The sequence below is a fragment of the Asterias rubens genome, chromosome 15 (assembly GCF_902459465.1).
Source record: "Asterias rubens chromosome 15, eAstRub1.3, whole genome shotgun sequence".
Taxonomy (NCBI): domain Eukaryota; kingdom Metazoa; phylum Echinodermata; class Asteroidea; order Forcipulatida; family Asteriidae; genus Asterias; species Asterias rubens.
The window spans coordinates 916,058-943,771 of record NC_047076.1 but is presented as its reverse complement, the minus strand read 5'-3'; the positions used below and the strand labels follow the sequence as shown (position 1 = coordinate 943,771).

Genomic DNA, 27,714 nt, shown 5'->3' with positions numbered 1-27,714 from the left:
GAGGCCGTTCATTGAACATAAGGCACGACGGCCGACTTGGCAGCTAGCCCATGTGAAAATTTATACCGACTAAAACTCTTCATCCATCATTGATATTTTGGCAAGTCTGTTTTAAATCACTGTTTCTGTTTATTTCGCGTAAGTTCCACCTTATTTATATCTCATTTTTTAAATTAATACAGAAGTGTGTTTGATCTTATTTCAAAAGATTGCAAATCATAGCTTGTCGATTGCTTAAATTTCCCGTGCAAAGTTGGCGCGTAACCATCCTAGCTGGGTAATATAGCCGTCTGCACACCAAGTTGGTCTGTATTGTAAAATATTGATTGTAATTTTATATGGAAAGTTGTGTATTTCCGACACTTTCGGTAAAACCCTCCATCCATGTTCAATAACCTACTTCATTAGTCCATCTGTTCCTTGCTATATGATTAATCCATGTGGATCATTCACACAAGCCAGATCATAGGTAAATTGTCTGTATCCTGCCGCCAGTTTTTCATTCGTTACGGCTTTTTATGCAAAAAATAACATCAAATTTATTCAAAAATTTTAACAAATTGACTGAAAAAGCATGAAAAGTGGTGGCACTTGCAAGACTGGAAAGTGTTCCGGGGGTAGCTCCAATTTGTTGCCAATAAGCTGAGCTCCCTCAAGAAGCAGAGGGATTCCACTATTGGCACTATTTTATTTATACTGACTGGGGAAAGGGGGGCTGGCTGTCATTATGTCATTATAATAAGCAATGGTCAGAGATTAAGATCTGATCAGTGTGTTTAAAATTGGTAAAAACATGTCAATTGTCAATGGTTTAGGTGACCCAATGCATAGAGCAATGCCCAGCCAATGAATTGCCGAAACTCAGTAATAACACTGCAGATAATTTTACTCCTAGAATTATGAGGTTTGTTCCTCTATTGTCTCCACGAATGTGGAGTCAATAGCCTAGTATAAAAGTAGGGGAGTGAACCCCATTGTTCTAGGAGTAAGTTAATTTAATTATTTTTCGAAACAAATAAGCTGGAATTAACTCGGGCCACTTAGAATCACTGAGGTGAAACAAATGTTAAGAAAGTGCAAAACAAACCCTTTCTCTTTCTCTAGGAAGAGTAGTCTTTACACTTACTTTTTGAATCGCTTGGGAATGGGAGCGTGTGCTAACAACATTAAACGTGCATCCATTGCGACCAAAGATGCCGTGTGTGAGGGTTTAGAATACATTATAAGAAACAAGAATATCATTATTATTAATCTGGTGATTAATAATTGCATCTCTAGGTTTGTGATTGAAGTTGAATCATCATGTTCAACCGTGGGACTCGTGGTGGTAGTGCAAGGCCAGGAGGGCCACCACACAAGTCATATCACGCTGTACCTGGTAAAACTGCCTCTACTGCTGCTAACCTCTATTCTAATACACAATACATGGAAGCAATGCTGAAGAGACATCGTACAGAAGCGGAGTAAGTTGGTCTTTAGTTAGTCTTTGTCTTGTTTATATAGTTGTGCAATGAAAACAAGAGGGTTGGGACGATATTAAGCCAAATCCTGAAGATGACTAGAGAAAGCTAGTTGAAATGTTGAGACCAATTAAGATATCACTCCACGGTAGGGAAGTTTTTAATGAGAAGTCTGACTGCCAACCCAGAGCAAAGATATTGACGAATAGGGAGAGCACTAAACATTATTCCACAGGTCTTTGGTTCAAATCCCGCTCCATTAAATTTGTCTTAGTTCAAATCCAACAATAAAAGAATATCAAAAAGGTTGTATTATTTTTGTTGCTATTTTATCTTGAACATCATCTAATTCTAAATAAACTGTAGTGATTCCATCCTGACTGATTATCACATATTATGTGATATTTTTTGTAGGTATTTTGAGGCAGACAGTGATGAAGAAGACTCATTGAGTCGGCATTACAAGAAGAAAGAAGAGAGTGAGGACAGTGATGAAGATACGTTGGATGCATTCATGGCAGGCATTAAGGTGACCTTTTGACCTCATTGACCTCTTGACCTCATTGCATTATTCATGAGGGGTTGCAGGGCTGGACAAGACTGCATGGCTTGTAGCTCAATGTTGTTACTGAACCGATATATTTCATTTGACAATATCAATTTTTACTGGATCAATACTGATGTTACAAGACCAGATTCAAAATGAGTTGAACAAGGACTATAGAGAAGATTTATCTCATTTGTCATGCCACCTCAATGCTTAACTGAATTGAAAGATATCAGATTCATTGTCAACATTTTCCACAAAGATTTTACACAATGAGGTATTACTGTTATTAGTCAATTGAAAAACACCCAGGATCACCAGGCTTGTCCGGTCTTGTCATGATTTTACCGGCCCAACACTAAAAGTATTGGTATCGGGCCTGCAATCCATTGTTAGTTATGAACGGTTGGGAGTGTTCAAAGGCTCGCCTGTTATTCATGGTTTTTATGGTTTGCCCTTTAGGATGACTTGGCTAAAGGAAGCAAACACAGCAACAAGAAGAATGAGAAGAAAGCTGTAAGACAAGACATTGAGGAACTTGATGACCAGGTAAGAAATGGACTAAGCAGCTATTAGCACTCTGGGCCCTATTTTATAAAGCTGTTTAGCAAAAAATACTGCTAAGCAAATTTCAATGCCAACTAAGCAGTAAGCCATATTTCTCTAAAATGTCCAAACCAAAAAGGAAACGCTTTGAGGTTACTAGAGTGGGGTTTGAGCCAATTAACGTACATGCACTCTATCAACTGAGCTATCTAGCTCTATGTTGGCAGTCTCCCCAATTGTTTCTGGTTTTCATTAAAAAAAAATATGCACTTTTAAGTAATAAATTTTTGAATGTTTTATTTTTGTCATCTCTTTTTTTGTTAGGAATTATTCTTCAAGTACATGGAGGAGAACCCCAATGCTGGAGTACCGATGTACGATGCCGACGATATCTTGGAATATGATGAAGACGGCAATCCAATCATTCCTGAGAAGTCAAAGTTCATTGACCCCCTTCCACCTATCGATCACAGCGAGGTAATGGGTTGAATCCAAGAAGTTTATTCTAACAAAGATTTAAAACCTTGAGAAGACTGAATAAGTAAATAATAATATCAAAGAGTTCTTATAAAGCACACATATCCAAGACAAAAGATCAAGGTGCTGAACAACAAAGGGTTAACAATAAATAACTTAAGCTCTGAACAGTTCAGTCTGTAACAGTTTCTTGAATTTCATCATTGAGTCAGACTGACAGACTTTTGGAGTGACTTTGTTCTGTAGGTGGGGACCACTATAACCAAAGGCGCCCTGACCTGCCTTATTCTCATCCCGATAAAAAGCATAGTTGTTTTGGTCAAGCAGTAATGATCCATCAATTTCATCACAATAAAGGGGAGGCATTTTGGAGGAATTGCAGCACGGTTCAATGTGTCAACTACAAATATTTACTATCTGTTTATTCTTTTTTGCCCCTGTATATTCAGATCAAATACGAGTCATTTGCCAAGAACTTTTACAACGAGCATAAAGACATAGCTCAATTGAAATTTCCTGATGTGCTTGATTTGAGAAAGAAGATTGGAATTCGGGTAAGTAGTCACTCAATACAGTGTTTATTTGGACAAGGTTTCAAAGCGTTAGGACCACTGGGTAACAAGTTCCCGGGTTATAACGCTCCTTGAAAAGGAAACATAATTGTTGTTAATGTTTGATTCAAGTTTGTACTATTTCATCTTTTACTCGAAGGTGTCTGGGTTTGATCCTCCCAAACCCATCACTAGCTTCGGACATTTTGGTTTTGATGAGCAACTCATGCACTACATCCGTAAGACGGACTACTCCAAGCCGACCCCAATCCAAGCTCAGGGAGTACCGATCGCTCTGAAAGGACGGGATATCATCGGAATTGCAAAAACTGGCAGCGGAAAGACTGCTGCGTTTGTATGGCCTCTGCTCGTACATATTATGGATCAGGTAATAATAATAATGATATTTAAGACTTGTAATACGCACATATCCACCATGCTGGGTGTTTAATCTTCAATCTTCAATGGTGAAATCCTTATTAAGCTATCTAGGCTATAAGGATGGTGCAGAAGTGGCGTCACATGCAAAGTGCATAAGAATTATATGGTGAAGTTAAGGCGCAGGGTAGGCAGGACTAAACAAGTGTACGAAATATTACATTTCTATGATTTATTAGTTTGGAAAAATGCATTTATCATTGACGTTTTTGTGTATAGGATGTTTGTAAGATCTTTACTAGGAAGCAAACCACTTCGTTCTAACTTATACACGTCTGTAGTGCATGCACTATGTTGACATGTGTACAGTAAACAGTAAATGTATCAAGTGTGCTGCTTTTGAAACGAGGTTCGGATAGTACAAAGAAAACGGGCCAGTCCAGTGGACTAGCAGGACTGTAGTGAAGTCTTGCGTTGTAAATGTCCAAGTGAGATAAGTGGTATCTCGAGGTTGTTATTAAGTTTAAATGATGTTTTTGTTAGCGTACCGATGATGAGAAATGCTTTCAATATTTCACTGGCGAACTGATGTTCTCTTTGAGACTGTGATGCCAGTTTCCCTCTGAGACGTATGCTTAGTAAAAACACCATCTTCAAATTGAAAAGAAAGGTTTCGGCGATATCTCAAAAACGAGACCACCTTTTGAATGAAATTTTCACATAAATATGTATGATTAAAGCAATCAGAGAAGGTTCCAAAAGCCAAAGGTATTTTTTGCCTTTCTAAAAACACAAATTTATGGGAAAATTCAAAGACACTCAATCCTGCAAATTATTGACGATACTTTGGGGCTTTCTTTTTGTGCGTTTCTAGAGAGCAGTGAAGACAGGCGAGGGTCCTATTGGATTGATATGTGCACCCACAAGAGAGTTAGCCCAACAGGTTTGTAGAAATATTCTAGATTATTAAAAAAAAATACATTATGTCAAAAAGATTTGTTGATGTTAATTTTGCTTGGGGGATAAAGAATGTCTTTACATTCTACCCTGACACCGAATTTGTGTTAAGCACTGTATATTCAGTACATTCCTGAGTTCCTGAGGTAAATTTGGGTGGGATTTGAACCCCTGACCTTTGCTAGAGCAGGTGTCTTAACACTAGACCACTAAGTCTAGAAGTTCAAATCCTATGTGCAGTACCCGCTGCTAACACATACGATTCACAACTACCGTTATCGCATCGATAAAACATTTATAGCTATTCTTGTTCAAATTTGAATCTGAGAATCGATTCCAATGTCAGAATATTTTCGGTGTTATCTCAAAAACGCGACCAAATTTTCACAGGTTGGTTTTATTGTATGAATCTACATTTATATTGGATCCAAACAATAAAACCAAAGATATACTTTGCCTTCAAAGCTATTGGACACTTTCTGAACAGAACAAAACATAAAAGCTCACAGATTTACAAATAACTTACAGGGTTTACAGAAGGTAATGATGAAAGACTTCTCTTGAAATATTGTTCCATGAAATGATTCACTTTTTGAGAAAACATTAAAACAATTATCAATTCTCGATATCGAGAATAACAGAATTATTTTAAACACATTTCATGACACGACGAAATGTGCGGAACCAAGGTTGGGTTTTCCCGTTATTTTTTCCCCCGACTCTGATGACCGATTGAGCCTAAATTTTCACAGGTTTTTTATTTTTTATTTTATGTACAAGTTGTGATACACATAGTGTGGGCCTTTGGACAATACTGTTTACCGATGTTGTGCGATTGCTTTAAAATTTGTTCCAGGTATATATGACTTGATTGTTTCTCTTTTTTCTTCAAATAGATTTATGTTGAAGTGAAGAGATTTGGCAAGGCTTATAGCATCAAAGCTGTGTGCGCCTACGGAGGAGGGAACATGTGGGAACAACAGAAGGCTTGTCAAGAAGGACCAGAGGTCATCATCTGTACACCGGTCAGTTAACCTTTAACCTCCGACCTTTTAGTTATAAAAGTGCAGGTAAACAGCAGAATAGCATTTGCTGGTTCCTTGGCCGTTATTTTCAGTCTAAATTTAGACTTTTCGCCCCTGATTTTGTTTTATACGATTGTTTAATTTTGTTTTGGTTGGCAGGGTCGTTTAATTGACTTAGTGAGAAAGAAATCCACCAATCTGCAGAGAGTGACGTTCTTGGTATTTGATGAAGCAGATCGGATGTTTGATATGGGATTTGGTAAGTGGTAGCCGAGAACCAGTTATAAACAGTATGAATCACGTATCGCCTTGGCTGCTAACCTCTACAGTTTACGTTTGTAAATTACAGGTGAAAGATGTGTACAAATTTTCATATTAAGATTTTTTTATATTAAGTTTTAAATTATGTTTTTGGTAGCATACCGATGATGAGAAATGCCTTCTATATTTCACTGGCGAACTGATGTTCTCTTTGAGACTGTGATGCCAGTTTCCCTCTGAGATGTATGCTTTAATTTAAATAAAAACACCATCTTCAAATGAAAGAAAATACATACTATAACAAGACATCTAAATTATTTTGAATTTCACCTCTCTGTCATTAGAGCCACAGGTTCGCTCAATCGCCAACCACGTACGGCCAACACGACAAAGTAAGTCAAAGTTTATTTCACAATCTACTTAGTATCATGTCAAACTCTAATTGTCTTGCTCTCATTATGTTGTTATTTAGTATTACCCTTTCACCAATGTGTGTAAGCACTGTTTACTCGTAACTTTCCTGAGTCCTGTAAAAATAATCACGGGCATATTACTCAGGTGGGATTCAAACCCACGTCCTTCGCAAATTTAGAGCAGATGTCTTGCCAACTAGAGCTAGCCCAGTAGCTAGAGGGCAGTTTGACTCCTATATTTTAACAGCGGGTACCCCAACAGTGTAATAGATGTTAAATTTGCATTGGGATAAAGAACTTGGGTGGTTGTCAAAAGAAACTTTATGTTGTCATTATGTTGTCAAAAGAAACGATGGCTTCTTGTATAGAGCTCATATCTGTCACTCAGTGACGCTCAAGGCGCTTCTACTTACACTTTTTTCCTGCAAGGTATGAGGGACTACGTTTGATTTATGAGGCCTACTCCTTTTACATAGCACCATGTAATGGTTTACAAGGTGCTGTGGCGTAATATGCCACCCATCAAACCAGGAACACCGGGGCGAACTATACTCCATTTACATAGCACCATGTAATGGTTTACAAGGTGCTGTGGCGTAATATGCAACCCATCAAACCAGGAACACCGGTGCGAACTATACTCCATTTACATAGCACCATGTAATGGTTTACAAGGTGCTGTGGCGTAATATGCAACCCATCAAACCAGGAACACCGGTGCGAACTATACTCCATTTACATAGCACCATGTAATGGTTTACAAGGTGCTGTGGTGCAATATGCAACCCATCAAACCAGGAACACCGGTGCGAACTATACTCCTTTTACACAGCATCATGTAATGGTTTACAAGGTGCTGTGGTGCAATATGCAACCCATCAAACCAGGAACACCGGGGCGAACTATACTCCTTTTACATAGCACCATGTAATGATTTACAAGGTGCTGTGGTGTAATATGCAACCCATCAAACCAGGAACACCGGTGCGAACTATACTCCATTTACATAGCACCATGTAATGGTTTACAAGGTGCTGTGGCGTAATATGCAGCCCATCAAACCAGGAACACCGGTGCGAACTATACTCCTTTTACATGGCACCATGTAATGGTTTACAAGGTGCTGTGGCGTAATATGCAACCCATCAAACCAGGAACACCGGTGCGAACTATACTCCATTTACATAGCACCATGTAATGGTTTACAAGGTGCTGTGGCGTAATATGCAACCCATCAAACCAGGAACACCGGGGCGAACTATACTCCTTTTACATAGCATCATGTAATGGTTTACAAGGTGCTGTGGCGCAATATGCAACCCATCAAACCAGGAACACCGGGGCGAACCCCTTCTCTTTAAAATACCTTAATTTTATTAATTTGGATGCAAAAACATTAAAAGTAACTCGTGTTTTTATTTCCATCTTAAGCGTTATTGTTCAGTGCAACATTCCGCAAGAAGGTTGAGCGACTTGCTAGAGACATCTTGACTGATCCGATCAGAGTGGTTCAAGGAGATGCGGGAGAGGTGAGTGCTTCTTATTTTCAAGACAACTTCTTGTAATGTGAGGGTTGAAGTTTACATAAGTGTGTGTGCAAATCTGTGAACATTTATGTCGTTACTCTTAACAGAGTTATGCACCATTGCACACCTTTAAGAAGGTTTTTTGTTATTAAGTTTAAATTATGTTTTTGTTAGCATACCGATGATGAGAAATGCTTTATATATTTCACTGGCGAACTGATGTTTTCTTTGAGACTGTGATGCTAGTTTCCCTCTGAGATGTATGCTTAGTAAAAACACCATCTTCAAATTAAAGGAAAGACATCTAAATTATTTCTACTTAATTTCTTCTGTTTCTGACCACGACACATGTTCAAAATTTTCCAAATTACATTTGGAATTTCCTTTCAAAAGGTTTTCAACAAAATGTAAAACTGGGTATTTACCAGTAAAAATGACATCCGAAGCTATTATTTTTGAGCACTTCTATGATTAGAGTCCATCTGTATGATCTACCATGTAACTGATCCATCTGGCAATGGTTTCCAGGGAAACATTGTTTCACCACTAAAGAAATCCTTGGCAGAACCCGAATTATTGAGTTGAATTGAAATTAATAATATTTTATTTTGATTCCAATAGGCCAATGAAGATGTGACTCAGATCGTTGAGGTGTTTCTTGATAAGGACACAGACAAGAGATGGAATTGGTTGAACACTCATCTGGTTCGATTCACAACTATTGGTAGTGTGCTTATCTTTGTCACCAAGAAACTCAACGCAGAAGAGCTTGCCATCAGTCTCAAACAGCAAGACTTTTCAGGTTGGTCAAAAGTGATATTTTCACAAAGAAAATTCTTGTTAGGGTCGAAACCTCAGGCCATTAACTACTTTTTGCAAATAAAGTTTCAATAAATGTTTTCAATAATTTGTCTTGAAAATTGACATTTGTTTTTACATGAGAAAGATACAATTTCTTTGTGCAAAGAACCACATAGAGAGAATTTTTATTCAAATTAACAGCAAATCTTATAAATAGTCATGAAGTTGTCGTGGCCTTTCTCTCTCCTTTGTTTTGTTGTGGAGTTGAAAATATTGATGTAGCCACTGGGATTTGTTTATCTTAGATAATAGACTATCTCTGAGTATTTCGTTGGTTACTCTTTAAGAAAATGTGAATGAATGGAAGAGTTCAATAAATCTAATTAGTATTTTTTTAAATAAATACATGTATATATGAATTTATTTTCTTTGATAGTTGGTTTGTTACATGGTGACATGGATCAGAGCGGAAGGAACAGTGTCATCACCGAGTTCAAGAGGAAAATCATTCCTATAATGGTAGCAACAGACGTAGCAGGTATGTCTTGCAATCTGGAGAAAATAATGTCAGTTATTTTATGATGGGTTGTTGTGAAGCCAAGGACTCTCAGAAAAGTGAATTTAATCAGTGAACTTGCCAAGAACTCCATTGAGACAAGACAAGGAAGGAGGTTTCAGTTTTAGATATGGGAGGAAAACCCCAGAGAATTATTTTAGGGAAAACCCATGCAGTCGGATATTGACTGAAAACCTATTTCAGTGCCCCTGGCTGGATTTGAACTGGGGTCCTAGAGGTGGATAGGAAGGTCAAGAAAGATGCCACTTGCCAACCCGATCGCCACCCTCAAGTCTTGAAAAACTTCTTTTGGAAACAAACACATTAATTAGTATCTTTAAACTTTTTTTGAAAAACAAAAAATTGTAAATTTTTCAACATTTCTTAAACTTTTGTTAAACTCGCTATCCATGACAAAGTTCACTGGTGATACTAATGGTTGCTGGTCAAACTAATAATCACCATGGTCTTATTTGACCCTCACAGCTCGCGGTCTGGACATCCCATCGGTCAAGACTGTGGTCAACTATGATGTTGCTCGTGACATTGACACTCATACTCACCGGATTGGACGGACAGGCAGAGCAGGTAAACTCACGAGTTACATTCATAGTAAACGAGTGTGTGAACTGTATTAATTGTCAAGTTTTAAGTTGAGAAGTTTCTTACATTTTGTCTTAAGAAAGACTGTATTTAGTTTACCGTAACACCATGTGTATATCTACTTGCTGGGTAGTTTAGCTTCTTTCCAGAACTTTTCTTACTATATATTCTACTGTTGTGGAGTAGTTTTTTTGTAATTTTGGAAAATTCTCAGTTCTTAAAAAGAACTTTCCTGCTTATTAACTACTAACTGGGTGGAAGGTAGGAAATCGGCCTGGACTATTACTTTCACTTAGTGGATCGAGGGGACACCTCGTTATTAACTTCACTGCCGCAGAGCGAGTTCTAAAGAAAGATAGTTAGATCTTCTTAATTCTCTCTCATCTTGTTACTTTCTTGACAACATCATTATCTACATCTTATTTTATAGGAGAGAAGGGTACAGCCTACACCCTGGTTACTGCTAAGGATACTTATTTTGCTGGTGATTTGGTGCGTAATCTTGAAGGAGCAAGCCAGAACGTCTCAAAGTCTCTGCTAGATCTTGCTATGCAGGTAAACTCATCTTAAAGACTTCACTCAGTAGCTTTCATCTCATTGGTTGTATTCGGTGTAACTGAAACTTCTAAAAATTTGTTTCATGATAATCTGCCAATGATGGCCATCCTTTATGCTCATTCTGACTGATTTAATAAAGACAATCATCAACAACAAAAACTTCACTAAATTCCACAACTGAAGATGACTAGAAGATTTCTTCTTCTTGCGTATGTCAAGAACAAAACTAATTAAATTTCCAGAGTACTGTGAAGCAGCCACTCTCTAGTGGCCTCATCCACTCCTATCAGCCCGGGGATGCTATTTGGTGGTTTAAACAGGAGGCAGATTATGATGATATGATCTGCTGTTTGCTCTGCTGCTCCACACTCACAAGCTGGACTTGGGGCCAAGCCCCATCTGAACATATTGGCCTTGAAACGTCGCACAACAAGATGTCAAAAGTTACTTATGTAATCCAAAATTCTCCCCCAACCAATCTTCCTCCATAGAACACAAGATTCCGGAAAACCCGCAACATCCACGGCTCAAAGGGCAAGCGTGACGGCGCAGGTCTCGGCTTCAAAGATAAGTCCAGAAATAGAGAAAGACCAGGGCTTGGAGGTGGAGAATCGTCAGCTGGACCAAGTCGTAAAGCTTTGGGGCCTTTAGGAGGAGGGTTCGGTGCGGATGACCCGGAGGATGAGTCACAGATGAATCGCCTCGAGTCGATGAGGAACACTTTCAAGGTTGGTTTGCAGCTTTGCTTATAAAATAAGGAAGATAGTTGTAGCACTAAAAGTGAAGTATACCTTTAGTATTTGGAACCTTTTAATTTTTTAAGTCCGATATAAATGTAGATGTACACAATAGACCTTAAATCTGAAAATTTCATTTCAAAATGTGGTTACATTTTGAAATATTGCCAAAAATCCCTAGGAGGAACAATCCCTTATAAGAATACAAAATCTGAGAAGCATTACGCCCTCTCAGATTCAATTTTTTGGGGCAACAAAATCTTGTACACAACCACATTACTTTGGAGCGAGATGTTTATCAAAATGCTTTTTATTGATTGTGGAAGTCGCCCTGTGATGATGAAACTAGATAGGATTCAGAATAAATGCCAGTTTAAGACAGAAAGATTAACAAGTTTCTTAATTCCTCCCCCAGTCCCAGTATCAGAGACACTTCCAGAAAGCAAGCTCCTCATCCTCATCCAAAACTTTCTCAACTGAGAACACCGGCCACTACGCTATGCCACCCAAGAACCCAGCAGCAGCTGCCAGCACTCACGCTAGCCTCGCCAACAGCGGGATAAGCTTAAAAGCTCCTGGCTTAATCAGCATCGCGAGCGGCTTTGTCAAACAGGACGCTACCGATCCCAAACCAGCACCAATCATCAAACCGCCGATGGAGATACAAACACCAAGCAGGCAGTCCAAGTGGGACATTGGTAAACCTCAAGCTCCGGAGAGTAAAACTAGCACCGAGGGCGCTGTACAGAAGACCGGACGATGGGACAGTACCCCTCGGACAGAAACCGTAGATACCACGCCCTCACTTTATGACAGTACAGATCCGGTTGCATCTATCATGAAACCACCAAGCCATGTGGATAGTCATGGCTATTGGCAGCTCGGTAGTGGGAGTAAAGGACAGTCATCAGAACAAACACCAGATAGTATGAGTCTGGAGGAGATGTCAAACAAAAGAGCTCATGATCTTGAACAATTAGTCGCAGAAAAACCCAAAAAACGCAGAAGTCGGTGGGACATCTAGACCGTCTTCTTGTATCTATCTATTCTCTACCCATGGTTAAAAGTTGAATTGCTTTACAAGTCTTTGTACATAATACAATGCTGCAAGCATTTTGTTTGGGTTTCCCGTTTGCCAAACTGATACTGCTGATGATTAACACATAAAGGCACCAGTCTATATCACTGGTAGCCTCGTTTTGGTCACAGTCACAAGCCTGACATTCCATCCTTGGAAGGCGAAACCATTTTTAGATTGAAAATGTCACTTCCATGTCTATGGGAAACTTGTGAAGAGGCAAAGGTGAAGACCAGGGGCCAATTTCACAAAGCTGTTACGCTAAGCAAAGCATTAGTCGGGCACCACTTACGTTAATGCAAACTTTACAGAATTTTGGCTGGTAACTTGGTTTCTGTTTTTAAGGCAGTTTCTGTTAAGCTAGATTGTCTGTGCTTAGCAAGTCGTTATGCTTACAGGCTTTATGGACTCAGGCCAAGGATCAACAAGGTCATAACCTATGTGACCTTAATGTACATGTTTGTTATTAAACCTCCCTGTGTGGTAAAGGTGTTTCAAACTTGAATATCTTTAATGATCCTTTAAGTTTGCTCTTTATTCAATCTCAACAATAATACTCTATGTACATAGTGACTTGACCTAAATCAATTAGCCACTTACAGATGGTTATGATCATTACACCTGTTTTGAGAAGTGTAGGGCTACGCTAGCCTACTACAGGTTTGAAATAATATATCATGGTTGCATCTAGCCTGGGCCCTTATCTTGTAAGTATTAGTTTTACAGTATCCGAGATATCAGTGCATACAACTTGCATGTATACATGGATGTATACATCCATGTATACATCCATGTATACATCCATGTATACATCCATGTAATGATGTTCTATAATGTAAGCGTTATCAATGGTACATGTACCATGTGACCTTGAGGCCACTCCGGCATAATTCATGAGCCTTGATGTTCAGGCTAGTATAGGTCATAATAAGACACTGAGAATGTAAACTCATCAATTAAATAAGAAAATGCAAATCAAACTGGATGTTTAGTCCATAATCATACAAGAAACATTCAACTAGTTTTATAGTCAGAATGGTTCATTTTATTTAGTTTGTTCTGTTAAGGGTCATGGGATATTTACAATATGCTTGATACTGCTGTAAAAATAATAAAATGCAGCAGGAAGTTCATCTTGCTTGTAAAATAATTATTAATTGTCCTACTTTCTGATCATTGCATTATGAAACGCTACACAAAATGTATTAGTTGCAAATGGGAATAGAGTCAGTTATGACTCAATGTTAGCATTCAGTGTGCACAAACACAGATTCAGTCTCAATATTATTTTAATATTGCTATGCAAAATTACCAGAAAAAAAAAGTTCCCTGGACAATGGACATCCAAGTAAGCGCCTTAGGAGAAAGAAATAGTCCACATTGAGTCCAAAAATGTATTGGCATTCCTCCAATCGCATCCCTACCCAACAGATTTGTTCACTAACCCTCAAGCTGAATGACAATTGGAAAATTAAAAATCCATTCCTCGCCCCGAGCCATTGCTTTGTACACGCTCCATAGCTTCATCATTGGACCAAAGTGTATACAACCATGCGTAATCAGTGAGGGGTGTGAATGGTTTTGAATAGTGAGACCTTTGTGAGACAGCGGGCTCCATAACCGACCTCGGAGTAGGAGAGCTCATTTATGAATCTATAGACGATGTGACCTGTGACATCAAATGTTTTCAAAAGAGCCACAGAGCCTGGACTTCCTGCAGGCACGATTTGTACACAGCTCAATGGAAGAAAACATAAAATCTTGGAGATTGCACTGTCTTAAATTCTTATCAACTTTTGATATGTAGAAAGGGGGCACATCTATAAAAAAAAATTCTAGCTTTTACTTTCATAACTCCTGGATTTATGTGGAAATTATGACACAAAATGTCAACTTTCCCATATGACCAGTGCAGTATCTTGCCTGCCAGAAAAGCCAAAGTATGTACAAGGTCACACTTATTGTAAACAAAGGTCACAAGGTCTATACCTATACCTGTGTATGTATCTTTTTACAAAAGACAAAATACTTCCTGATTTTGCTTAACTTTGAGTATTTCCAGCATTTAGGACAACACTTGCCTCGTATCGAAGCTCAGTCACCCATCGAGTATCGTCTGTTGCTAAAGGATGAACCTGTGTAAACAAAATAAATATCCAGTGATTTAATTAAGGTAGCATTGAATTGAAGTCGCTTATAGATATGTTTAATGACGGTACAAGTTAATACTAAGTGCTAATTTAATAATAATAATAATAATAATAACAATACCAGCCTCTATGCCCAGAGATTAAATATATAATGAATAGACTAGATGGCCTTAGCTTGTGATCCAAACTGGAAAGGGATTAAGGGAAGGAATAGCAATTTATGACAAAAAAGTAAACTAAAAAAGCGATTCTTTAAAAGTCAATAATTTAGAATCAGGTATTACAAAATACATATTTCAAGTAATAGAAATTTAAGCAATGAATGGACGGCAAGACAAAATGAAAACTTTATGTGAAATTGCAACATCAGTTAACACAATAACACTAAATACAAATGGATTTTCATCAGGAGCCAATTTCATGGAGCTGTTAAGGCAGAAACTTTTGCTCAACAAATTTCTGCTTAGCACATTTTAGCAGGAAACCAGTCACAAATTGTACATGTAACATGGTATTTTGGCTGGTAACCTATTTCTGGTAAACCAATATTGCAAATGAGAAGTTCATTATCACAAACATTAAATAAAATCACATTAAAAAAATAATACATATAATGTTCGAAGGCAAGACAAAACTATCAACAATTTTACACAAGGAACATACAAATACGTATTCATACAAATCAAAATGCATATTCAGTGACATTCCAAAATTAATATTTATCAACAGTTTAAATACATATTAAGTGGCATCACAAAATAAATATTCATCAACATTTTAATTACATATACAGTGACATACAAATTCCTCAGGAGCATTTCAAAAGGAATATCGTGAGCATTACAAAATAATACTCGCGAGAAAATAGACAAAGCTGTTGCACACTGCTTACTAACAAAAAAAGACCCAAGGTATACAATGTATAAAAATGTAATAAATAGTGGCTCCACATTTCGACTCTACGAGAGACTTGGAGTCTTTCTGCAAAGGTTAAATGAAAACAATGATTTCATTGACATTTTTTTAGAACTCAATTAGGACAACTTACCAAGACACTTTGGACAGCTTTGTTGACGCAGTCCGACATCTTTACAAACACTGACGCCATTGTCTGTGTTTGTAAGAGTCTGATCAACACCATGGCAACACCCTGGATGTGATTAAGATCACACAAATCTATGGAGCACAAAACCAAAGAAAGTCAATATCGATTAAGCTGAACCCTAGATGGTTAGGCAATCACAAATGTCAAAGGAGTGATTTAAGGCCGTGTCATTGGCGTCTAAAGCTACAGCTAGGACTGTTGCTATGGGTGTTCCTAAGGATGTCCTATACTTCAATGCATAATAAAGTGGAAATCTAGCTGTAGCCATAGACACATCCACCAATTCAGTAACGGCCATACAACCATTATCATATACATAGTAGGAAGCACCAAAGCAAACAAAATTAAAATCATCCACATTGGAGAGCTACATAACAATTATAATTTGGTTTTTACCCTTACACCGATGAATACTAAGCTGTACTAAGCTGTCAAATCACAGGCAAATCACTCGGGTGGGGTCACTCGGGTGGGGTCACTCGGGTGGGGTTCAAAACCCCTTTGCACAACCTTTGCATTTTATTAGATAATAATATGTTACTAGACCTTTGGCCATTGGCCACTAAGTCTAGGAACTAGACGTACCTTTACTGGTCGAGTCAATCCGTTCCATAACAGCAACAAAAATCTTCTCAGACTTGACCAAGAGACCAACAGTCTCTGCCCACATGACCTCCAACCAACCGCCATCTTTATATGACCCAGCGTGACCTGCAGCGGCCATGTACAGGGTTGCTAAGCAACAGTCTGTCAGTTTGTGGATAGTTTCTTGAACCCAGTTGGTGTCTGCTGTGATGAGGTTGTTAGCAGTGTAGAGTATTGCATGAGCAGTCTGGTACGGGATCATAGAATAATGATTCTGTGAAAGAAAGAAAAAAAGAATTATCCTTGTACTCTATTTGTTTTAGCAACAAATTTAAATAGTTAATAGCCTGGCGTTGTGACCCTTGCAGAGTATTTCTCGAAGGCCCAATACAACACACATAAACAGGTATATAAGTGTATATAAGTGGTTCATACAGGCCAGATTAGGAGCGACTCTGGGCCGACCCAATATTAAATTTTTGTTTCAGAAAGCAAAACCTAACATAACGTTTACATTAAGTTCGGCTCATGACAAGATCGACGTCTGAAACCAAGGCGCTCCCACCGCTGTTCAGAGCTCTACATCGAGTGCCAATTAGTTTTGCGCATGCGCGAGATTTTCAGAAAGTCCAACATGAGATGAATTATTCATAGCAGTGACCCCATCGCTGTTTTGTGCATGTTTCTATGACTTTAACAGCGAGACCGAATGACGTCAACGATGAGTTTTGTTAGACTGTTGTGAGTAAAATTGAATTTCCCTGATATTAAAACAATGTTTGTTGTAGAGGAAAATTATTATTTTATCAAATTATTCCGTTTATATAGCAGCAAACCCTCTCTGGAATTATCAAAATCAGTGGGATTCCACCGACGTCTTTCTGACGCGGCCTACATGTTTCACATACAAACTTAACAAACGCATACACTGCACAATGTTTATACAATGTGCACACGTCACAAAAAGCGCAATTGCCCAATGCTTGTGTACATTACCCTTGATAAAAATTCTTCACCAGAACGTCGTCATGTGTTACAAAAATAAACAGGGAATTGTTTTCAAAGGGTTTGCTTTCTCAATTTTGAGTGGAAAACATCAGTTGTTATATATTTCTTACGTGTGAGGTCTATTTCTCAACAAGAAAATTCACATTACGTAGATTTTGAAGGATCAATTCGACTCAAAATCCGACCATCGCAACTAACTTCATTGCATATTCATGTTTAGTTTTCCATCTTGGCTTTTAATTGGTCAAAAATCGCGATGACCCCAGATCGTTTTCAACGGTTGAAAGGCTATGTTTTGTTTACGATTTTGACTCAAGAGGGCGCTCGTCAACAATTTCCCACATGCGCAAAACTAACTGTCAGCGAGTAAGCAGCGGTGCTCCAGAGTCGATCCGCCGACAGCGCGTCCAGTCGCTCCCAACTGGTTTCAGACATCAAACTTTTCATGAACCTAATTCAGAATTTGGTTCGGTGCAACTCTGAAGCGTCTGCCTGAAACGGGTGTAACATGAGCAGTCAAGTTGAACTACATAAAAAGAGAGTTTCAGAAAGCACACAGAAAAAAGCAAGGGGTAAACCAAATTTCTTTTTTTAAAATGACTAATCTTTTAATTTAGGTATACAAAGAACTCACCAAAAGATCTGTGAAAACCGCTAGTACTACGTCAAACATCTGCTGCTTACTGGAGATAAGATTGTAGCTCAGACAAACACTCTGTCAACAAACAAAAATAAAATATTTACGGGGGTACTCGAGAGAAATCTGCAAATTTCATGGCAATGCTTTGTGCTCATCATTTTTGAGCAAGAAACCAGGCAGAGTTATTACATTATCAAGCTGTTCTTGGCTGGTTACTAAGCTCTTTTAATGGAAAGGTTCTGTGGCACAAGCTTATTTTATCTCTAATTGTTTCCCACAAGGCATCGTAATCCAGGCAATTTCCTGTTTTTTATTTTGGTTCAAATAATAATAGTAATAATAACTAGTTCTTAATACGACCTTCATTTGAAGATGGTGTTTTTATTTAAAGCATACATCTCAGAGGGATGCTGGCATCACAGTCTCAAAGAGAACATCAGTTCGCCAGTGAAATATTGAAAGCATTTCTCATCATCGGTATGCTTATAAAACACCCCGTTAACTTAATAACAAAAACTTTCTTAAAGCTTTATAAAATCCTGTTTAACTGTAATTAACAATCATAAACTGTATAGGTTTACCAACCAAGACATAACTGATTCATACTGTTTTATAACAAATAGTTCTTAATAACTAGTTCTTATTTAGCGCATTTTACAATAATGCATCAATGCGCTTTAAATTAGTATCCTGGTCATTGGGCAAATAACAATCCTGTAATATTTCTCAGCTACCTGGGAAGTATGCAGCCCCGACTGCCATGGGGCTAGTGGCTTTTTCAAACACAAAATCAACCTCTACCCTCACAGGTACCCATTTATACCCCTGGGTGAAGAGAAACAATTATAGTATAAGCATCTTGCTCAAGGGCACAAGTGTACAAATGCTCTTGTCAACTCTTCTTTGTTCAACCAAAAAATATTTAAAATTTACCCAGGCAGTTTCCTTTGTGGTTTGTTTGTTACTTTACTCCTGAGAAAGTGAACAGAAATGTTTTGAACAGTCATCATTTACCTTGACAATAGTTAAATGTCGCCGACGTTGGTTTTCATCTTGAGAGATTAGTCTCATCGATGTGATGCTCTCTGGAAGATGTCTCGCTGTCTCTTCAGTTTCTTGACATTTCTTCTCATGAAGAATCCTCAGGTCTGCTTGGGAACATCCTAAAGATTAATCAAGGTTGCTAGGATTATTCCTGAGTTTTCCTTTTTAAAAGTTCCTCACATGAACTTAAAAACACAAACTTACCCTTAGTGCTTCGGAATCAAAAATAATAACTTTGCTAAACCCTTAGTTTACCCTTGCAAAATAAACTATGTGATGGCAACAATATCATTGAAAAATAGCATTAGCTGGTGTTTTTACTAAGCATACATCTCAGAGGGAAACTGGCATCACAGTCTCAAAGAGACATCAGTTCGCCAGTGAAATATTGAAAGCCTTTCTCATCATCTGTATGCTAACAAAAACTGCATTTAAAACTTGATAACAAAACCTTCTTTATACTTTATAAAATCCTGTTTAACTGTATTTAACTTCAGAGGTTATCAACCAAGGCATCTGATTCCCACAAACCATACCCAATGCCCCGTTTACCAGTTTTGACGCAAGGAAATATGCTTTGCCTCCGCAATTTGCATGAAGGATGAACCAGGTTTTATCTTTACTCTGATGTGATAAGAACTGAATACTTACAGCTCAAATTTTGAAACCGAGTTAATTTGTACAATCTATTAAATAAAATAAATATTTATTTTTTAATTCGTTCTCTTACCGATTGACAAAGAGCAGAGAAAGCTGATGAAGTCTGATAACCTGAACGGCAAATCTCTCACTATCTCATTGCAAAGATTCACATCAAGAAAGCTGCAAGAAAGAGAAAAAATAATCAATCAATAATCAGTGTTCACCCTTACTAGTGGTCTGCTAGCCAAATAATAATAATAATAATAATAATAATATTAAAAATTTATATTGCGCCCCTTACATACAAAATGATCAAAGGCGCAGAACACATGTTAAAAAGCACAGAGTGGAAAAAAAGACAAAGAAAGAAGACTGGTCACCAGGCCAGTGCCCAAACAAAAGTATGGTGATACGTCTGTCCCGCCAACAGAGAACTAATTAATTACTTATTACATAGGCCTATCCCTGCTGGCTTCGTTAATGTTTTGATCTTTTCAGTTAAAGTCACATGGAAATAGAAAGTTGTTTGGGGGGCTGACTCCGCCTACCCCTTTTGTGACGTCAATCGAGGCAGACTTTGCCTGCAATGCGTATAGTAAACACACGTGCAAAGTACATGTACGTCCACGTCTTGAGTTGGTACATTTCAAAAAGTGTTTTTCTGCATTCAGCAGCAATACACCTGGTCGGCATTGCCGGAAAAAAACAAAATTTTTTTTTTTTGAAATGTACAAACTCACGATTTGGTCCGTACATGTACTTTGCAATTGTGTTTACTCTACGCATTACAGGCAAAGTCTGCCTCGATTGACGTCACGAACAGCGCCCTCTCGGGTCGGGGTCTACTCTTAAATTTGTAAATAACATAAGAACTAATTTTATAAAACCTTAGCTAACTGTTTATTCACATTCCACTCATCAAAACACATATATTAGTGACAAAAGCTTTATTTTGAAAAAATACCACTTCCAGGTGACTTTAAAACACCAGAGGACTAGTCTAGAGGCCTTTCTCAAAACCTTGACTTGGGCTCCGGTTCAGGATCCAGGCTCCGTGTGCTGATGTTCGTGCAATACGCACTGCTCCAACATGCAGGTTAAAGGCCAAGCTACGTGCACAGCGCGCGGAGCCTAAACCTGAGCAGGAGCCCGAGCTAACATTTGAGAAGACCCCCACAATTCACTGCAATTTGCCTGACTGGCTGGTTGTACAGTGTTGAAAAAGCATCCCAATTTCATTTGAAATATGGACTCTTGAAACAAAGCTATAGGACTAGGGAAACCGCACAGTAGTTAGTTAAGCTAGCAAGTCACTGAAAAGGTTAAGAAAAAAACACTGGTAATATCGATCAATATTATCAGCATTTAAAAATATAGTTTTAATAATTGAAATTTTGATTTTGTTCTCATGACAAAGTTATAACGAAAAGAAATCAAAAAAAGTCAAAATAACAATTTGCATAAAATTGAACTTATTTCTTTTCAAATACCTTGTTGATATAATGTTGATGAGGTACCCAACATTCCTAGCACTGACTCTGTTGTCATGGCAACACTTTGCTAATGACCTCAAGATCACAAGGTCAAGGGGGTCAGCATGGTGAATGAGGTGAATGATGGCTAGTTGAAGGTGCTCAGGAAAAAGGAGGAAAATACCAGAATCCAGATCTGAAAAACAATTTTGACGTTTTTAAATACACAAATATTCAAATTTTTAGGAAATTATTCAAAATAGAAGATGATGACTAAAACTACATACCAACAAACTGAGAGATGTTGTTCCTAATGCATAGCAACGCTTCGGGTTGATTTCTAGACGCTCGATTAAGAAGGATTTCCAAAGCATGCTGGGAAGTTTCAATCTTCTGATTACTAAGCTCTAATAAAAGCTTTGGAAGACTCTGAAGCAAATCATGACCTATTGACCTATGGAACCAGCAAAGGTTAAAGGTTAAACATTTTTTTTTTTAAGTAAAAAAAGTTGCAGGCTTTGATTATTACTTTAACATTGACAAACAGATTACATATTCCTTCTCGAATTACAATGTCACTCATTCGCGTCACAATAACTTTTACAATTTACAAAGGAATAATTTAGTAGTAACAAAGCAATGGCAGTAATAAAATAACTTGATATGAAAAGAATAAAAGATAAAGTTACTTTAAGCAATTCCGTATTTTATAAAATGCAAAATACAAAAAGAAGTAGATTTGATTATTACTTTAACACTGACAAACAGATTACATTAAAATGTCAGTTATTCACATCAAAATAACTTTCACATCTACAAAGGAATAATTTAGTCACAACAGAGCATTGGCAGTTATAAAATATATTGATATGAACAGCATAAAAGATGGTCTGTATCACCAATTATTTTTTAAAACACTTTTACAAAAAGACCTAACTTTAAAATAATGTGTACAAAAATGAAGCTAAATGGAAAATAGTCTGGTCACTCTTAATATGCAGTATGATCCCAACAAAAATACAGGGTCCCAAACAAAGATGGCCAACTTGCGATAAAATTGTCTTACTTTGCTACTTCCGAGGCATTTTCATGGAACGTCAACTCATCAAGACAAATTAATGCCTCACATTTGTTTCGAGACAGTGGGTGGCAATTTGTGTACAATGTTAAAGCACCCTGTAACAGATCTTTCACACTTCCTGAAAATAACAAGCAAAAACAAAGATGAAAATTACAGTATTTTGAGTAAATATGGATTATGTGCTTAACAACAGGCGAGTATACAACTAAGAAGACCACCACCTTTCATTTGGGAGTACTTTGGCAAGTCTATGTACATTACTTTAATTTAAAATCCCTTTGCACAAAGCGCAACGCACTCACAAGCGCCTAAAGGAATTGACAAATGATGAAAATGGTAGACGCGCATTGTTCAGAGGTGCATTCCACGTTTCGCAAGAATTTTAACTTGTGTGAGACTTTGACAAATCTTAGCAAAACACTTGACAACAAAAAATGTGATTTACCTCTACTAGGGAGGACTTTGACAAGTCTCTTCACAACACTCAGCAGACTTTTCATATTCTCGATGGAGAGATCATTTCCTTCTAGAGACGTCTCCAAGACGTAAACCATGATCTTCCGTAACCAAGCGTTCTCGATACTACTCTTGTTCATAAAGTAGGACATGATCTCACAGGCAGCGAGGTTGAGATTTACCATGGAGACAGATGTACCAACCTTCCCAGACTTCTTCGTTTGAAGCAGTGCATTGTGGGAGGTGTAGGGAAAGCAGGTTAGAAGGTGGTTGATAAACTTCTTCTGGTAGAGTTTTTGTAATTTTACCATGCACTGTAAGGAAGAAAAGATTATCAATTATGAATAAAATAGTTAGCTCTCGTTAATAAGGAAGAAAACATTTTCAATTGTGAATCACAAAGTTGTATAATCATATAATTTGAACTTTTGATGATAGATTGTTCAAATACTTGCAACGTGATAGCTTTACGATCGTGATTATGGGATTAGTAATATTAATTTATTTGTTTATACATGTTCAATACTCACACTAAAGTCCTGTTTTTGCTCGCATATACTCAGCATCCATCGCCATAGCAACTGTATGACAGCTAAGACTCCATCCAGTATCTCTATGGCAACTCCATTAAGCTGACACACTGCTTGCTGGTGAGACTTGGGAGAGACTTCCATCCAGCATTGAAGGAGTAGAGGCACCAAGGAATGGATGAATCCAAGAAGGTTCTCTGGTTTAGAGAAGTCATCGGCCGATGTAGCTGAGGAGGATGGAGCTCTGTGATTGAACAAATAAAAGTACAATTTATGAAATTAATTGCATCTGGGGACAGGGGTAAAGATTGACAAATATGATTTGGAGTTGCTCTACTTTGGTCTACATGTGGGGTTACTCTACATTTTTATATAAGATTGGTAGGGCTAAGAACTAACTAATAGGAAACTTGCAGGTACAACCATTTGTAAAATCTCTTTTGTTAGAGTGTTGGCTTATACTCTGCTCGTCTTCAGAAATACAAGCAGCGTATACTGTTTGAAACATCAAGACCACACCGGCTCTTTTCAGAGCCAATACTCTTACAAAAGAGATTTAAAACAGGTTTGTGCCAACAACTTTACTTCTTATAGTAACTATTATCATAGTGTTCATGCAAAGCTCCCGACACCACTTAAGATTGGCAGAATTTACCTCAAGACAAATTCCTCTTGGTCCATAAAAACCCTTGTACAAGGAGCAAAGATTGGTGCATAAGTTTCCTGCCCATCATTCACCATCACAGTCGACTCTGTTCCGTTGACACCTGTTGTCTTGTTGCTATGGTAATGGGAATGCATCATGTAATGCTGCTCAAGCAATGCTGACAGGAACTGTCTTAGCCTCATGAGTACCTTCATGTTAAAATCACAAAAACTCAGATTAGTGACGAGTAAAATGTAGCGGCCACGTTTCACAAAGGTATTTTTTTAGATACTTTATTTTTTTTACATAATAATCTATCACTGTAAAACTGCTGAATTACAATGATGCAAAAATTAGTCAATGTCAATGGCCTGATGTTTTGACCATAGCAGAGTATTTCTTGAAGGCTTAATAATGACAACACAACAACACAACATACATGAACAGGTAACTAAGCAGTGAAGTAGAAATACATGAATAGAGAGAGAGAGTTAGAAAGCATGCGGAAAAAAAACAAATTCTGAATTACAATGATATTAACAGGATAAAAAGATGATACAAAATTCAAAACAAAATCATCGCTTACAAAAGATAAAAAGTCATACAAAGTGCCCCCACGTAAGTTTGAAATAACCAATAGTGTCCAGTGCCTTTAAACACAGCAGGCTAGCCTAAGTAAGTTTGTAATAACCAATAGTGTCCAGTGCCTTTAAACACAGATGGCTAGCCTGTTAGACTAGTTAAGAAAACAAGTAGCACAAGACGGGAATATTGTTCTACTAAAGGCCGAGTCACATGTGACACTGCAGTGATAACGAAAATTGATACTTATCACGATGCAAAGAGAACAAATTCTATCGGTTGAATTGCTCCATGCAGAATGCGTACAGGCTCATTCAACCATTAGAATACAGTCTCTTTGCGTATTGATCGTTATCGTTTTCGTTATTGCTGCAATGTGACTCTGCCTTTAAGAGTCTTACTTTCTGTCTCCAATAATGGCTTGAGATCTTACTGCCAGGTTTGATTGTCAGTTTATTCTCAGTCTCTCCATCATTCTCTGCCCAACCAAACGTCTTCTTCTTCTGCTGAGAAATCTGCTGAACGAAGATGGTAAGAAGCTGTCGGCTCTGAGCTGTGAGAAGTCTTGGGTAGAACTGGAGTATGAGATCTAAGACAGCCAAGGAGTCCATTTGAATGTCTTCTTGGATGTGAGTCATTGCACATGAGAGATGAGCGCTGAGAATAGGGAAGAACGGAGCGATGGAGTCATTGGGCGTGGCTTGAAGAACCAGCTGTAATAGGGAGATACCTATAAGAAGATCAAGACACAATTCAAGAAACTTAATATATGGTTATTGTAAAAAACAATATTCGAATGAATCCACTTGAGAAAAATAACTTAAAATTTAAAGGATTTGGGTACTTTTTGTAACACAAAACACAATGTCCACAGATTTACATTAAACTTACACACTTTGAAGATAATGATAGCAGAAAGCTTCCCTAAAAATAGTAATTGCTGTAATAATCTATTTGATCTCAATCTAATAACTAGTGTCCTTGAGTATGGCATTTTATCATAATTGCTACTCTCCACCCAGGAATACAAATGGGTACCGGTGAGAGCCGGGGAGTAATCTGCGGTGGGTTGGCATCCTGCCCAGGGGGAATAGAAATATTCTCAGCCGTTTTATACCAAGAAAACCAGAAATAAAGACCGGCCTGATGAGCCATATTGCCTTGGGACAGACTTTACTAAGAATGGATTTTTAGGTCCATAAAAGTTCAGCTTTTCAAATGGATTTTTAACCCATGAGGTGGGGGTGTTTGATATTAAATGGAGTGGCATTAGTATGACGATATCATGGGCTGGCTTTAAACAAACCACCTTTCAGTGAATGCTATTACTGGAGTCCTGCCGTCTTTGAAACATTGGGATTTACCTGCTCTGCGTACTGCATCTTCTTTGTCCGTCATCAGAACAGACAAACTATCAATGAGTAAAGGCAAATGTTGAGACATCAGCGCTGGATAAGAAGATAGAAGCTCCTTCATTCCGGTTATTGACGATTGACGAATCGTTCCATTGTAATGATTGAGATGACATACAAGATCCTAAAACAATAAACAATCAATAAATTGGTTATTGATTATAAACTTTTCATCAACAATTGCAATAATTGAGAGTGGATTACTGATGATGGTAAAAACACTCAAAATGTTCGTTCACATCGTGATGGACTCATGACGGACAACCCTCTCGCATGCCCCCCCCCCCCCCCCCCCCCCGACACTAATATTAATATTAATTTTGTATTAATTTTTATTTAATTTTATTTATTTATTTATTTTTATATATTTATTTATTTATTTATTTATACATTTTATGTTATTCATTTATATATTATAAATTATATGTATTTATTTATTTATTTATTTATACATTCTATTTTATTCATTTTTTTATTTATATATATTTTGTATTCTTTTTTTTGGGGGGGCGGGGTTTCTTCAACCATAACCATGCGTCTTTTTTCTACAAAAGGCTTTGGCCCATTTTTTCATGCTGCTAAGTTTTGTTTAACTTCTTTAATTTTAATAATAATACTATACTCCTAGTCCTAGTTTTAGCAGAGACTTACGTGAATATTTTGTTTCCTCTGTGTGGTGGGTTCATCTTGAGGGCCAGATTTCAGCTGTTCTCGTAAATGAATGGCCTGAGATTTGAAAGTTGTTTCAGTGAAGTTCTCGGCTTGTGGTTTCTTTTTGCCGACTTTCAATTTGACCTTCTGGAAATCTTTTCTCTTCTCCTTGTTCTTCCGGCCACTTTTGCCCATTTTGTTTAAAGTCAAATCAACAACTGACCGTGACTTGGTTGTTAATTACACGTTAAATGTTCGACTCAGCAGCAGCGCAACTCTGACACACTGCTGTTGAACTCGGGAGTTGGCGAATGACTGCTAAAATAAAACCCACGTGTCTGATACTTTACTGCAGCTGTTGTTCAGGAACAAGACCTATACAACCAGACTATAGCCCTTTCGAAACTACGGTTTCAACTTTGGATTCGGATTCAGGCTCCGTCCTCTTGTCTGAAGCCCGGCCTCTCCACTGAGCGTGTACGCACAGCATGCACGTGATGCGCGCCCATCTCAAAACAACCGCGGGGCCAAGCTAGCCTGAGCTGAATACAAACCGAAGCCGTGGTTTCGAAAAGGGCCGAGTGCAGCATAGGTGGCGCTATATATTATGTCTACACAGTAGGCCAAAAATCATGCGTCAAAGTGATTGGCCCTCAAAGTCTTTAATAATTGATAGATTGTGTAATAACCTAATGGGTGCTCTACACGTGTTTCAATTTTGGAGGAGATTTGATAACTTTAGGCTTTAAAGTCAGTCCTATTTGGCTTAGGAATGGGAGGGATGCCTCATGGAAACTGGCAACGAATCGGGTTTTTTATGTTTTTTTCTAGGGTAGGCCTAATTAGCAAAAAAAGTTAATCCCAAACGGCTGGCCTACCAAAACTGGAAGGAAAGGTTAAGTTGTCTGAAAATATATCTGATTGGTTTTCAAGAGGATGAGAGACTATGAATATGTTTTTGAATATTTAGCATAATTTTTGATCTAATGACAACATGGTATTATTTAAAAATAAAATAAAAACAAGCAGCATTTTAGTTTGATAGCTTTCTGTTTATTTGCAAAGTTAGTTCAAAGTTTGTTACTTGTTCCTAGAGTTACCAAGGAAGTAGAAATCGATACTATACTTTTTATTAAAATTTATAAAATTTGCTTAATTATAAGTGAGTAGCAATATAAAATAGAACTTGGGATAAATATAACTGTGGCAAATTAATACTGCTATATGTTAGTCGTG

The 27,714-nt window shown here is 37.7% G+C and overlaps 2 protein-coding genes across 4 annotated transcripts; one reads left to right on the top strand and one right to left on the bottom strand.

Moving 5' to 3' along the window:
- The first annotated feature begins 13 nt into the window (after nucleotides 1-13).
- On the top strand, nucleotides 14-13,624 carry LOC117300046 (ATP-dependent RNA helicase DDX42-like). Of its 3 annotated transcripts, none has more exons than XM_033783715.1 (18): nucleotides 14-138; nucleotides 1,279-1,463; nucleotides 1,875-1,989; nucleotides 2,470-2,556; nucleotides 2,878-3,030; nucleotides 3,480-3,584; nucleotides 3,742-3,969; nucleotides 4,834-4,902; nucleotides 5,813-5,941; nucleotides 6,101-6,200; nucleotides 6,547-6,594; nucleotides 8,047-8,144; nucleotides 8,763-8,943; nucleotides 9,379-9,480; nucleotides 9,985-10,086; nucleotides 10,532-10,656; nucleotides 11,151-11,387; nucleotides 11,812-13,624. In XM_033783715.1, exons 2-18 carry the CDS (start codon nucleotides 1,303-1,305, stop codon nucleotides 12,418-12,420), a joined length of 2,649 nt encoding a protein of 882 aa, XP_033639606.1. In that variant the 5' UTR covers nucleotides 14-138; nucleotides 1,279-1,302; the 3' UTR covers nucleotides 12,421-13,624. The 3 variants fall into 3 exon arrangements, with proteins under 3 accessions (XP_033639606.1, XP_033639607.1, XP_033639608.1); XM_033783716.1 differs by lacking the exon at nucleotides 14-138 and adding an exon at nucleotides 407-469; XM_033783717.1 differs by lacking the exon at nucleotides 14-138 and adding an exon at nucleotides 873-904.
- Nucleotides 13,625-14,377: 753 nt separating this feature from the next.
- LOC117300342 (testis-expressed protein 10-like) lies at nucleotides 14,378-26,841 on the bottom strand. The gene is made up of 15 exons (XM_033784104.1): nucleotides 26,479-26,841; nucleotides 25,780-25,951; nucleotides 24,817-25,145; nucleotides 23,843-24,042; nucleotides 23,188-23,431; nucleotides 22,647-22,971; nucleotides 22,187-22,319; nucleotides 21,408-21,574; nucleotides 21,139-21,316; nucleotides 19,737-19,828; nucleotides 18,977-19,125; nucleotides 17,957-18,037; nucleotides 16,315-16,588; nucleotides 15,673-15,800; nucleotides 14,378-14,609 (listed from the first exon to the last, which is right to left on the bottom strand). Exons 1-15 carry the CDS (start codon nucleotides 26,671-26,673, stop codon nucleotides 14,517-14,519), a joined length of 2,760 nt encoding a protein of 919 aa, XP_033639995.1. The 5' UTR covers nucleotides 26,674-26,841; the 3' UTR covers nucleotides 14,378-14,516.
- Nucleotides 26,842-27,714: the final 873 nt, after the last annotated feature.